This window comes from Rhynchophorus ferrugineus, unplaced genomic scaffold (genome assembly GCF_030347505.1).
Source record: "Rhynchophorus ferrugineus isolate W39M unplaced genomic scaffold, kcgeb_rfMv2 rfM10, whole genome shotgun sequence".
Classification (NCBI taxonomy): domain Eukaryota; kingdom Metazoa; phylum Arthropoda; class Insecta; order Coleoptera; family Curculionidae; genus Rhynchophorus; species Rhynchophorus ferrugineus.
The window spans coordinates 733,797-748,512 of record NW_027472589.1 but is presented as its reverse complement, the minus strand read 5'-3'; the positions used below and the strand labels follow the sequence as shown (position 1 = coordinate 748,512).

General features: G+C 34.8%; 2 protein-coding genes across 4 annotated transcripts in view; one reads left to right on the top strand and one right to left on the bottom strand.

Moving 5' to 3' along the window:
- Nucleotides 1–14,716, top strand: part of LOC143203568 (protein gone early) — a 44,527-nt gene that overhangs the window by 18,721 nt on the left and 11,090 nt on the right. For both annotated transcript variants that reach the window (XM_076415773.1, XM_076415772.1), the window contains exon 5: nucleotides 8,824–9,035. In XM_076415773.1, coding sequence (XP_076271888.1) covers nucleotides 8,824–9,035 — 212 coding nt within the window. The remainder of the gene's footprint in view (nucleotides 1–8,823; nucleotides 9,036–14,716) is intronic.
- Nucleotides 1,146–3,090, bottom strand: LOC143203573 (uncharacterized). Of its 2 annotated transcripts, none has more exons than XM_076415778.1 (2): nucleotides 2,856–3,090; nucleotides 1,146–2,811 (listed from the first exon to the last, which is right to left on the bottom strand). In XM_076415778.1, exons 1-2 carry the CDS (start codon nucleotides 2,868–2,870, stop codon nucleotides 1,435–1,437), a joined length of 1,392 nt encoding a protein of 463 aa, XP_076271893.1. In that variant the 5' UTR covers nucleotides 2,871–3,090; the 3' UTR covers nucleotides 1,146–1,434. The 2 variants fall into 2 exon arrangements, with proteins under 2 accessions (XP_076271893.1, XP_076271892.1); XM_076415777.1 differs by having other exon boundaries at nucleotides 1,146–2,790; nucleotides 2,856–3,001.

Below are 14,716 nucleotides of genomic sequence, written 5' to 3'. Positions count from 1 at the left end.
TAGAGTTACAGGCTTTAGAACATAATTCGAATATTTCTCTTGAGAGCATTTTCTTAATAATCTAAAATTATAAGAATATATGCAAAGAAATTCTTTTTTTTCAAATCTCTAGTCATAGATATCCCTTTAATCAAATCTCAGCAAGATCTGTGATTTGTGATGAGGAAATTAACAATAATTGACTGATCTAACACCATCTGATTTGTCATTTATTCAGAATTTCATTGAACTGTCTGAGAACTTCGATGGAATGTGCTCATCGTAAGTTTTCAGAAGCAGGAACAAAAAAAAAACAGAAAAACCACAGATGGTATTTTGTTGTCTCATAATTCGATAAAATGCATTACTTACATTGGAGTAATATGCCACTGATCACGAGTATAGTTATGAAAATGTCTGGCTCGTTATACCCAGGTTACTCCATATGTTGTAAATCCCTCAAAATCAATTTATAGTGTGCTACTAATTTATTAAAGTATGTCTTTTTGTATTTTAGATGTTTTATTTTTATGATACAGACCGTAAATATTCTCCTGGCAACTTAATTTGTACTAAATCGTTAAACTGTCATTCCTGTTTTGAGGAATTTAAATCAGTTCTGTGTAAATTAGGTTGAAGATTAAGTAATTTACGAAGTATCCGTATAGATGGTTTTACAAGTGCCCATACTTATTCAATGAAGCTATACTATAGCGGTTGTTAAATATAATTGGACGTAGAACACTCTGTATATAAAAATAGTACTCTATCCCCAACCTAAATCATAAAATCGTGTATGTCTTATCGAACGACAAAACAACTTTTATTTAATGGAACCGAAAATAATCAACGAACCGTATAAAACATCAAACATATGATTGTATTTACACCGTACTGTTTTAATTAAAAGAAATCGAATGTTGCTTTTGGCTCGTATATCACCGATCAGGCTCATAAACCTTTCAAATAGCCATAAATTTAATGGGTTTTTATTGAAGGGGGTCCATCGACGTTTCGGCAAGAACTATGTCAGGGCGTGTAGCCGCTAACTTTCAAATATTAATAAAGAAATTATATATACACACATGTATCTGGTGTGAAACTACCGAATTTCGAACGGGTGCAACAACAACAACAAGGTCGGGGACAATGAAACACGGATGGTATAGCGTCGAAAATAATTTATTCCTTTAAATAATATCCTACATTATTATTTGTCACCGTATCTTACATAGCTATCGGAATATATTTCCTACTTTCTAATATGGCAAAATGAACAACTATATATGAACGATAATATACACAGAATGGGATTTTTAATACTAAGCGACGATTATTGGGAGAGACCCGCGCACGTTCGTTTTGTTTGCAGTCCACCACTAGATCGGAGTTATACCGACGTGGGGGTCCTCCTAAGTCTTTTAACCACCTCGACATCACTATATGGGGCGTGTTTTAGTACGGTCCTTCAGGTTTCCCGCTGATGTAGCCGGGGGGACCGTAGGAGGAGGTCAGAGAGGCACCACCTGATGACGACGACGAGCTCGACGCGAACGAGCTACTATGGGAGCTGGAGAACGATCCCAGTCCGCCGGCTATGGACGACCCGTGAGACCCGATCCCCAGGGAGCCCGATGCTCCGGAGAAATCGGCCCCCGCGTCCAGAGAAGCTCCGCCAGAGAAGCTGGAACTGGACAGGGAACCGCTGGAGAATCCTCCGGCCGCAGCGGCGGCGGCACCACCACCACCGACAGCGGCCTTCTGGGTCTTGTAGCGGATGAAGTACACCTCCGGTTTGCTTGGTTGGGTGGGTGCGGGCGTTGGTATGGTGATCTCGGGCTGTTCGTCGGGTTTCTTCACCAGCACGTAGACCAAGGTCTTCTCCTCGTTCTGCGGTTGCAGAGGGATGGCGGGCACTGTGGGTGTAGGAGGAGACGGGGCCTTGATGAAGATGATCTTGTAGTGTTTCTGAGCGGGCGCTACCGGAATCACGCGTTGAGGTCTCAGATCTTCAGGTTCTGGAGGCGGAACGTGCACGTAGATGTGTTTCTGGACCAGAGTGGAACCGCCGCCGATATTTCCCAGGGAAGCCGCGGAACTGAACGCTCCCGAGCTGGCTCCGGAGAAGGCCGCGCCTGAGGAGGCACCACCTCCGAAGGAGCTGGAGCCTCCGAAAGAACTGGAACCTCCGAAGGATCCGGAACCTCCAAAGGAAGACGATCCACCGGAGAACGACGAGGAACCTCCGCTCAAGAGAGATGATCCGTGTCCGGAGGAGAACGAGCCGGAACCGCCCGACGATAACAACGAGGAACCGTGTCCGGAGGAGAAGGATGAACCACCGGAGGATAATAGGGATGATCCGTGGCCAGAGTAAGATCCTCCAGATGATAACAGAGACGATCCGTGACCGTGACCGTGCCCGGAGGCGTAGGAACCACCTGACGATAACAGGGAGGATCCGTGACCGTGTCCGGAGGCGTAGGAACCCCCTGAAGATAACAGGGAGGAACCTCCGGAGAGCAGGGAGGACCCGTGTCCCGAGAAGGACGAGCCGCCGCTGTAGCTTCCCGAGCCGGCGTAGCTGCTTCCTCCCGCGTAGGCGTTACCTCCAGTGCTCGTCAGGCTGATGTGGCTGATGTCGTGACCGACTCCCAGAGACGCCCCTCCTGTCAGGAGCCCGATACTGGAAACCCCGTGACTCCCTCCGATGCTGGGACCCGGCAGGGTGAGCTGGGGACCCGCTGGGACCGGGTAACTGTACCCGGCTTCAGGCCGGGCATTGGCTATGGCCAATATGGCGGCGGCGAGCTGGAAAACGACGGAGAAACCCTGTTGAAATAACTCGACCGCTCCCTGGACGATGGGATACTCACCAAGAATGTCTTCATCGTGACCGATCCGTACCGATCACCGAGTCTCGAGTGTGGTGTGTCGTTGGCGAGGACCCGGAAATGTTTTGGCTGCTTCCGAACGAGCCCCCTCGGTTTTATCCCCGGCCTTTCGACCCCACCCGGTCTCCGCCACCACCACCGCGAGGACGACGTGCCCGGAGCGGTGTCGCGTAAGCAGATTCTCGGCCGGATCCGGTGAAAGCAACGCGGGCGGCGCTGGTACCATTAACATAATCGTGAATGGGGAGCGATCGGGGGCTAGTTTTCGAGCGAGACGGAGCGTCGGTCGTCTTGCCCCGGCGCGTCAACGCCGAGCGAACAGAGAAAAGTTTGGCGGTGACGTTATCGCGACCGTTTTTTTCTCTCTTTCGGAGAAATTTTTGGGTCGGTGTCGTCTTTCACCGAAAGGCCGCGGGCGGCACGATGCCGCGGCGGCGGCGGCTCCGTACCCGCCGGATCTGTATCAATGCTATCGAAAGTGGTGTCGAATCGGACGGCCCACTATGCCGGTGACCAGGCCGGACTTTACATATTTTTTTATCGTTTGGTATTTACCATAGTTTTTGCTTTTCGTTATGTAATTTTTAGCAAATGGTTAAGTTTTTCATTAATTTTAACACGTTTAATAAGTTGTAAGAAATACTATTTTTTTCTTGGTTAATAAAATACAATTATTCAACAAAATATTATAATAGTCACTATCTTGACAATATTCAAGATATTACAATGGTGATTACAATAACATTTGTCTATAAATCATGTCAACATGATGCTCTTTGAGAGGTTCTAAATCTCTCATCTATCTTAGTATAGTTCAAGGAGACTTTTTCTTAGAACTGTAAACATAACACATGTTACGTTTGTAACACCCTTTTTATGCTGCAGTGGTTATCCCATCGTCTAGGCCCACAGGTGCTAGCCAGGAAACCATAATGAAAATATATCTATCGATCATTGTCCCAAAATTGTATTATGGTTACAAGTTTTACAGTATTGGAGCTATGGAGCTACAGGGACGAAAGTGTCTGTCTGTATTTAATGTAAAATTAAATAGTTCTATCGAAGTGTTAGTAATCTTAATTTTATTTATTTAATAAGTTTCCAAAAACCGTAGTTTGATATACTCTTCGAAATGTCGAGACGGGTATGTCTTTGAGAGATATTAACGATATTTGAATAATGTTCATATAAGTTTACATTGAAAACTGAAGGGTATGGGATTTGTCATAAACATAACATGTTGGTTGCTCATGTTTGTTATGAAGATACGAGTGAGATAGAGAGAAATAACTATTCACAAGTCCAATTAAAGTCTTGTTTAATGAGATTTGATAAAAGTCCTGGGCGCAATAAAGAAAACGCAGTATTTTTTTCAAGAAATCTTTTTATTCATCAACGTAACCTCCATATCGAATCACACATTCATTGACACGGTACGTTCTCTTGATGAAACATTTTTTCTTTGGCATATGCGGTCGTTTCTTTGCAATTTTGGCGTTCCAATAATGCTATATATTATTCACTGTTGATGGGGCTTCCCTTCTCAAGATAGTCGATGAACATTGCACCCTGCGCATCCCAAAATATCGAAGCCATAACCTTTCCAGCCGATTGTCGTGCTTTCGAGCGCTTTGGCCGAGGTTTACTAGTTGCTGTCCACTTAGATGGATCCATGTTTCATCCATTGTCACATATCGATGCAAAAATTTCGGTTTGTTGTGTTTAAACATGGCCAAACACTGCTCAGAAATATCAACATATTCTTGTTTTTAGCCAAGAGTGAGTAATCGCGGCACCCACTTTTAACAGAGCTTTCTCATAGTCAAATGTTGCCACAATGTCAAGAAGCAGTGTAAAATAAAAGCACGACATAGCTTTTGATCTATTCTTTTGAAAATAACAAACGTAGTATCAGCAGTGTATGCAATAAAGCCCATATGTTAAATAACCAAAGACAATTTCTGGTGTCTCTATTAGACGATAGATGTTATTGGACACGTGATTATTCCGGTCTGGTCACGGTATAGTGAGCCGTGGCAATAAATTCGCAAGCCCATTTTTTTCCTTCTTCGAATTTTCTTGTGTAACTGGAGTGCGTGCCGCGTTTCTCATGGCCAATTTCGCCTTCAACCAGTTATGGCGCTTTCCACATTCGTGAATTACGGCCGATTCCGACCGAAAGACATTGCAATGAGGCACGTTCAAAGGGATCTTCTTACGAAACATCGCAGTGGTCGCCGGCCAAGGCGGTATCACACGTGAGCGATTCATGGTACTTTCTTTTCAAGGTTAGATGTCGAAACGAATAGCGACCGGCTTTGTTTGTATTGGCGACGATCCACTATTTATAGCAATTAACTGGTAGTAAAATATTTTTTATATCTCTGATAGGCTGGCGTGTTGTTGGGACGCGATGAAAACTTTCGATTATTGGTACTACTGGTAGTCAGGTGCACGCTAATTGTTATGGTCACCAGACTGTTTGTCGAAGACGACGTGCACGTACCGAAATCGAGTCAAAGTTTTGTGTTAAGCAAAGAAATAAATAGTTTTGAAACTTTTCATCTTATATAAGGAATAGATCATATTTTCCTGACAAATAATATAGTTTTTCATAATTTCTGTACCCTTTTGGCACAAAAAAATCACCAAGTTCACAACATGAGTTTCTTCTATCAATATTATACTTTTCGGCTATAGAAAATCTATTTTTCATCATCGTAGACCAGAGATGACACAAAAACACTGATGCCATGATATTTGAAGCAGTTTTAATTCACGTTTTTTTTGTGACAAAGATTTGGTAGATTATTTAAAAAAATGTAGCTCAAAATATACACTGACGAAAAGGTAGATGTTATCAATTGCAGTACTATTTTTTAAACAAACTTTAATATAAGGAGGACATAACTATTATTTAGAATTTTCCAAAAACCGTAGCTCTAATTGTACCTCTTAATATATCATGATAGATAAGTTCTGTCTAGATTTTTATTAAATATTACGGTGTTTTTTTCTGTAAAAGTATACAAAAATCATATAATGGATACGTTTTGATACTCAACATATAGTTACTATTTTTTATATTAGATTCCTGTACGTTTTACAACTTTTTCCTATATCCTTGTGCAATTAGAGTTATACGAATTTTGGTGTTACCAAAAAAATAAAAATATTACCTAAAATTTATATATAACTATTATTTGGAATTTTCGAAAAATCGTAACTCTAAATATATATCTTGAAATATCGGAATAAGTTAGTCCCGCGTAATTTAGAACGATATTTTCATGTGAAGCGATATAGAAAACGATACGGTAATAATTTGTGCTTTTTTTCTAGATGGATAGTCGTGAATTTGCATTTAAAACTTTTTCGTATAACTTAGGTGGCTCCCTATAGTATTTGAGCTATGAGTATGAAAGTGTTAGTGTGATAGCAAAGTTTAGTAAGTTATACTATTTAAAAATTTCCAAAAAATCGTAGCTCTAATAATATTTCTTGAAATATTAGGATAGGTAATGCCTGGGCAGATTTTAACAATATTTACATGGTTGTTCTGTAAACACATATAGAAAACAATATAATTTAGAGGATCTGATACCTGATTTTACCTTTTTTTCTATAATATATAATATTCTATAATATATATATATATATATATATATATATATATATATATATATATATATATTATTTTCAACCATTTTAATGATTTTATCACAATATTTAATGGTAATATCAAAATTCTCATAAACTTTGTTGCACATAAGCTATAACCATATTTTTCCAATAACCGTATCTCTAATAGTATCCCTTGAAATAGCGAAATAGTCTTGGGTAAATTTTAATAACATTTTCGTGTTTTTTTTTGTTAGAAAGCAAGATAATCGGATATTTCAAGGAATTTTACCTTTTTCTCTATAATATAGTTGCGAAGAAATGGAATTTCCACTAATTTTAAAACTTTTTCCTATAACTGTCTCAGTGTTAGAGCTATAGGGACGAGAGTGTCATGGTTATAGTAAAATTTAACGTAAATGGTATGGTATTCGAAATGTTGAAAATGTTGTTGCACATAAAACACAACTATTTGGGCCGGCTTGGTGGCGCGCGCAGTGGTAAAGGCGATAGGACGGTCCTCCTATTATTGCGATAGCCGCCGGTTCGAATCCTGCTGGGGCATGGTCGTAAATTGGTGTTTGTGATTGTTTAAAATTTGTGATTGTTCTACGCAAGAGTGTAAAATCCGACAAGGGAAATGATCCCAGTCGCGCCAGTAACCAGGCTGGGTAAGACCGGATGTCTTCTGGGATGATTTCTAAAGTTGGTCACTCGCCAGTCAGTAGGCTTAATGTTGGGGACCGTGGTTCGGAGCCCACGTTAAACTGTAGGTCCAGTCCAGATAAACCCATAAAGTCTAGCTTTCGAAATATTTGTAAATCTGAATGAGTTTTTAAAGGTTTTTATATACATATACGTAGAAGGATAAAAATAGATAGATATTTGAAGAATTTCCACCTTTTTTGTATTTTTTAAATTATCTTCGTCATAGTGGAGTTATGGGACAACATTTAACATAATATTACTTTAAATATTTTATTATAATCCTTTTTTAGAGAACTTGTAACTGCATCTGGTGAAATCCTTCGTCCTCGTCATACTATTAATCAATTTTAATCCCCACCGTGTCTCATCATTAAAATTCGAACGCCCACCACAACGATTCGGATCCAACTTCGTTAGAACAATAGACCGAATGTTTATGCAAGTCGGCCGGCGTTTTTTCTTCGTTCGAAGCCCGCCCATTCGGTCAGAGATTTTCCCTCATACGCTATTCCGAATTACGGAGCCGGCCGAAACAAAATCTATTCATATACACACGCATCAACCGGGTCCCGGTCCGGCCGTTCGATTTCTCTTTTGATATTCAGATTAAGGAGTGACCGTTAATTGTGTTGATTCTTTTTTTTTTCTCTCTCTTTCTGCGGTCTCGAATCGAATTTGTTCTGATATACTCACGGGTCGAGAAATCATTTCCTCGGAAAGTGAGAGTGTTCCGAATGGGACCGGGTTTTTTCCTCGATATTGTCGTCCGCTACACGTTTAACGTTTATTTATTTATTTATTTATGTTTGATATATATGGAGAATATGGAGTTGGAAACAAAAGTATAATGATTTTTATTTACTTTTGTTAACGTTTGTTAGTTATTACATATTGTATATTAATTAAAACAATGACGAAAACAATTAGGCACTTTATTTTTGACAATATAGAAATTATCTTAAACCAATACATCTATAATTATTATATGAACTATTGACTTCTCAAAACTGAGGTCTATAAAGTAAATAACTGAAATAATTGATAAAAGATTCAAAGAATATATTGTCAAGTAGTTAACATATTCTATTGCATTAATTGTTAACATCTTAATATTTATTAGTAGTGAGTTTCATTTGATCTACAATTTTCATTACTTTATTTATGCATTAATCTAATTTTTTTCTTTTATATATTTTTCACCTAAAACATATATTGAGAAACCAAAAAGGTAATAAAAAACCAAGCTTATTTGATAAAATAATAATATCTTTACTTATATTTTTTAATAAAACTACATCGTTCTTTGCTTATTTATTCCACTCTTCGATCCCATCGTTGCAACTCATTTTTAATTTACCTTCTTTCATTTATCTACTGCTTTGTGCTTTGTCTTATGGGAAGTACATACTGAACTATTATTACCGTACTCGTTTTGCTTGTATTTTGATGCAAGTACACCAGAACAGTAATAATAAATTAATTTGTAACTTAAGATTGTACTAAGCAAATCTAGTGTAAGATGTAATTAATTTAAAAATAAATTCTTAGTATTATTATTTATATACAAAATTCGGAGCTTTTTGTCGTATATAACTGTTCTTTTTTGTCTTTATCTTTACAGGTGGATGGTACATCACCAAAAACTGGAACCGCGATGAATTCAACGGGATTGAACTGCTGAGCAAGCTGCAGGTCTCATACGGAGTGTCTCCGTTCTTTCGAATCCACGTAGAACCCGATCCTCACTCACCCGACTCGTACTCCGTCCGGATATCGCCCTCGGGGCTAGGACTGCCCGACCGCCTGTACTACTACCTGGAGAGCGCCGAACCGGTACGTCAGTCCATAGCAAAAGTAGACCGTTTTCATTTTCTTCGTGTTTCGCGGATTTGCGGATGACGCAGAGGATTTCGTTATGCGAACACATGTGCTAAAAGTGAAACTGTTGAGTACCAAAGGTACCGTTTTATGAATAACACGTTACAAGATGCGTTTGAAAGACTTATAAATTCTTCATGGGCGTTCTTTTCATAGCTTCAATTTAATAAGACTATTTAACACGTTTTTTTTTTACTTTATTTTATCTCAAGATACATTTTATATAAATATATTGCTGTCATTTCTGTTCAAATAATCGCAGGTTAATGAGAATTACAGGGTTTATAGAGAATTTTACGCTGAATCGAATGGTGGTATAACTATTATTATATAACTTTTGGTTTTTAAATTGCACAATGAATAGCCTATTTTCAAAAAATTAGTTAATTTCGGATTATGACACATATCTTAAAATCTATACATTCTAGAAGAATTTAACATGGATTTTCGTTTCTATCACCCCAAAATACATATATTCTGTAGCTTTTATCTTTATCCGAGAGATAGAAAAAATTAATGATTTTTCCATATATACAGTCGTCAAAATTTGCGATTTTTTGCCATTTTCAAATATATTGCTGTCATTTCTGTTCAAATAATCGCAGGTTAATGAGAATTACAGGGTTTATAGAGAATTTTACGCTGAATCGAATGGTGGTATAACTATTATTATATAACTTTTGGTTTTTAAATTGCACAATGAATAGCCTATTTTCAAAAAAATCAGTTAATTTCGGATAATGACACATGTCTTAAAATCTATACATTCTAGAAGAATTTAACATGGATTTTCGTTTCTATCACCCCAAAATACATATATTCTGTAGATTTTATCTTTATCCGAGAGATAGAAAAAATTAATGATTTTTCCATATATACAGTCGTGAAAATTTGCGATTTTTTGCCATTTTCAAATATATTGCTGTCATTTCTATTCAAATAATCGCAGGTTAATGAGAATTACAGGGTTTATAGAGAATTTTACGCTGAATCGAATGGTGGTATAACTATTATTATATAACTTTTGGTTTTTAAATTGCACAATGAATAACCTATTTTCAAAAAAATCAGTTAATTTCGGATAATGACACATGTCTTAAAATCTATACATTCTAGAAGAATTTAACATGGATTTTCGTTTCTATCACCCCAAAATACATATATTCTGTAGATTTTATCTTTATCCGAGAGATAGAAAAAATTAATGATTTTTCCATATATACAGTCGTGAAAATTTGCGATTTTTTGCCATTTTCAAATATATTGCTGTCATTTCTATTCAAATAATCGCAGGTTAATGAGAATTACAGGGTTTATAGAGAATTTTACGCTGAATCGAATGGTGGTATAACTATTATTATATAACTTTTGGTTTTTAAATTGCACAATGAATAGCCTATTTTCAAAAAAATCAGTTAATTTCGGATAATGACACATGTCTTAAAATCTATACATTCTAGAAGAATTTAACATGGATTTTCGTTTCTATCACCCCAAAATACATATATTCTGTAGATTTTATCTTTATCCGAGAGATAGAAAAAATTAATGATTTTTCCATATATACAGTCGTGAAAATTTGCGATTTTTTGCCATTTTCAAATATATTGCTGTCATTTCTATTCAAACAATCGCAGGTTAATGAGAATTACAGGGTTTATAGAGAATTTTACGCTGAATCGAATGGTGGTATAACTATTATTATATAACTTTTGGTTTTTAAATTGCACAATGAATAGCCTATTTTCAAAAAAATCAGTTAATTTCGGATTATGACCCATATCTTAAAATCTACACATTCTAGAAGAATTTAACATGGATTTTCGTTTCTATCACCCCAAAATACATATATTCAGTAGCTTTTATCTTTATCCGAGAGATAGAAAAAATTAATGATTTTTCCATATATACAGTCGTGAAAATTTGCGATTTTTTGCCATTTTCAAATATATTGCTGTAATTTCTATTCAAATAATCGCAGGTTAATGAGAATTACAGGGTTTATAGAGAATTTTACGCTGAATCGAATGGTGGTATAACTATTATTATATAACTTTTGGTTTTTAAATTGCACAGTGAATAGCCTATTTTCAAAAAAATCAGTTAATTTCGGATTATGACCCATATCTTAAAATCTACACATTCTAGAAGAATTTATCATGGATTTTCGTTTCTATCACCCCAAAATACATATATTCTGTAGCTTTTATCTTTATCCGAGAGATAGAAAAAATTAATGATTTCTCCATATATACAGTCGTGAAAATTTGCGATTTTTTGCCATTTTCAAATATATTGCTGTAATTTCTATTCAAATAATCGCAGGTTAATGAGAATTACAGGGTTTATAGAGAATTTTACGCTGAATCGAATGGTGGTATAACTATTATTATATAACTTTTGGTTTTTAAATTGCACAATGAATAGCCTATTTTCAAAAAAATCAGTTAATTTCGGATTATGACACATATCTTAAAATCTATACATTCTAGAAGAATTTAACATGGATTTTCGTTTCTTTCACCCCAAAATACATATATTCTGTAGCTTTTATCTTTATCCGAGAGATAGAAAAAATTAATGATTTTTCCATATATACAGTCGTGAAAATTTGCGATTTTTTGCCATTTTCAAATATATTGCTGTCATTTCTATTCAAATAATCGCAGGTTAATGAGAATTACAGGGTTTATAGAGAATTTTACGCTGAATCGAATGGTGGTATAACTATTATTATATAACTTTTGGTTTTTAAATTGCACAGTGAATAGCCTATTTTAAAAAAAATCAGTTAATTTCGGATTATGACCCATATCTTAAAATCTACACATTCTAGAAGAATTTAACATGGATTTTCGTTTCTTTCACCCCAAAATACATATATTCTGTAGCTTTTATCTTTATCCGAGAGATAGAAAAAATTAATGATTTTTCCATATATACAGTCGTGAAAATTTGCGATTTTTTGCCATTTTCAAATATATTGCTGTCATTTCTATTCAAATAATCGCAGGTTAATGAGAATTACAGGGTTTATAGAGAATTTTACGCTGAATCGAATGGTGGTATAACTATTATTATATAACTTTTGGTTTTTAAATTGCACAATGAATAGCCTATTTTCAAAAAAATCAGTTAATTTCGGATTATGACACATATCTTAAAATCTATACATTCTAGAAGAATTTAACATGGATTTTCGTTTCTTTCACCCCAAAATACATATATTCTGTAGATTTTATCTTTATCCGAGAGATAGAAAAAATTAATGATTTTTCCATATATACAGTCGTGAAAATTTGCGATTTTTTGCCATTTTCAAATATATTGCTGTCATTTCTATTCAAATAATCGCAGGTTAATGAGAATTACAGGGTTTATAGAGAATTTTACGCTGAATCGAATGGTGGTATAACTATTATTATATAACTTTTGGTTTTTAAATTGCACAATGAATAGCCTATTTTCAAAAAAATCAGTTAATTTCGGATTATGACACATATCTTAAAATCTATACATTCTAGAAGAATTTAACATGGATTTTCGTTTCTATCACCCCAAAATACATATATTCTGTAGATTTTATCTTTATCCGAGAGATAGAAAAAATTAATGATTTTTCCATATATACAGTCGTGAAAATTTGCGATTTTTTGCCATTTTCAAATATATTGCTGTCATTTCTATTCAAATAATCGCAGGTTAATGAGAATTACAGGGTTTATAGAGAATTTTACGCTGAATCGAATGGTGGTATAACTATTATTATATAACTTTTGGTTTTTAAATTGCACAATGAATAGCCTATTTTCAAAAAAATCAGTTAATTTCGGATTATGACACATATCTTAAAATCTATACATTCTAGAAGAATTTAACATGGATTTTCGTTTCTTTCACCCCAAAATACATATATTCTGTAGATTTTATCTTTATCCGAGAGATAGAAAAAATTAATGATTTTTCCATATATACAGTCGTGAAAATTTGCGATTTTTTGCCATTTTCAAATATATTGCTGTCATTTCTATTCAAATAATCGCAGGTTAATGAGAATTACAGGGTTTATAGAGAATTTTACGCTGAATCGAATGGTGGTATAACTATTATTATATAACTTTTGGTTTTTAAATTGCACAGTGAATAGCCTATTTTCAAAAAAATCAGTTAATTTCGGATTATGACCCATATCTTAAAATCTACACATTCTAGAAGAATTTAACATGGATTTTCGTTTCTATCACCCCAAAATACATATATTCTGTAGCTTTTATCTTTATCCGAGAGATAGAAAAAATTAATGATTTTTCCATATATACAGTCGTGAAAATTTGCGATTTTTTGCCATTTTCAAATATATTGCTGTCATTTCTATTCAAATAATCGCAGGTTAATGAGAATTACAGGGTTTATAGAGAATTTTACGCTGAATCGAATGGTGGTATAACTATTATTATATAACTTTTGGTTTTTAAATTGCACAATGAATAGCCTATTTTCAAAAAAATCAGTTAATTTCGGATTATGACACATATCTTAAAATCTATACATTCTAGAAGAATTTAACATGGATTTTCGTTTCTTTCACCCCAAAATACATATATTCTGTAGATTTTATCTTTATCCGAGAGATAGAAAAAATTAATGATTTTTCCATATATACAGTCGTGAAAATTTGCGATTTTTTGCCATTTTCAAATATATTGCTGTCATTTCTATTCAAATAATCGCAGGTTAATGAGAATTACAGGGTTTATAGAGAATTTTACGCTGAATCGAATGGTGGTATAACTATTATTATATAACTTTTGGTTTTTAAATTGCACAATGAATAGCCTATTTTCAAAAAAATCAGTTAGTTTCGGATTATGACACATGTCTTAAAATCTATACATTCTAGAAGAATTTAACATGGATTTTCGTTTCTATCACCCCAAAATACATATATTCTGTAGATTTTATCTTTATCCGAGAGATAGAAAAAATTAATGATTTTTCTATATATACAGTCGTGAAAATTTGCGATTTTTTGCCATTTTCAAATATATTGCTGTCATTTCTATTCAAATAATCGCAGGTTAATGAGAATTACAGGGTTTATAGAGAATTTTACGCTGAATCGAATGGTGGTATAACTATTATTATATAACTTTTGGTTTTTAAATTGCACAGTGAATAACCTATTTTCAAAAAAATCAGTTAATTTCGGATTATGACACATGTCTTAAAATCTATACATTCTAGAAGAATTTAACATGGATTTTCGTTTCTATCACCCCAAAATACATATATTCTGTAGATTTTATCTTTATCCGAGAGATAGAAAAAATTAATGATTTTTCCATATATACAGTCGTGAAAATTTGCGATTTTTTGCCATTTTCAAATATATTGCTGTCATTTCTATTCAAACAATCGCAGGTTAATGAGAATTACAGGGTTTATAGAGAATTTTACGCTGAATCGAATGGTGGTATAACTATTATTATATAACTTTTGGTTTTTAAATTGTACAGTGAATAGCCTATTTTCAAAAAAATCAGTTAATTTCGGATTATGACCCATATCTTAAAATCTACACATTCTAGAAGAATTTAACATGGATTTTCGTTTCTATCACCCCAAAATACATATAT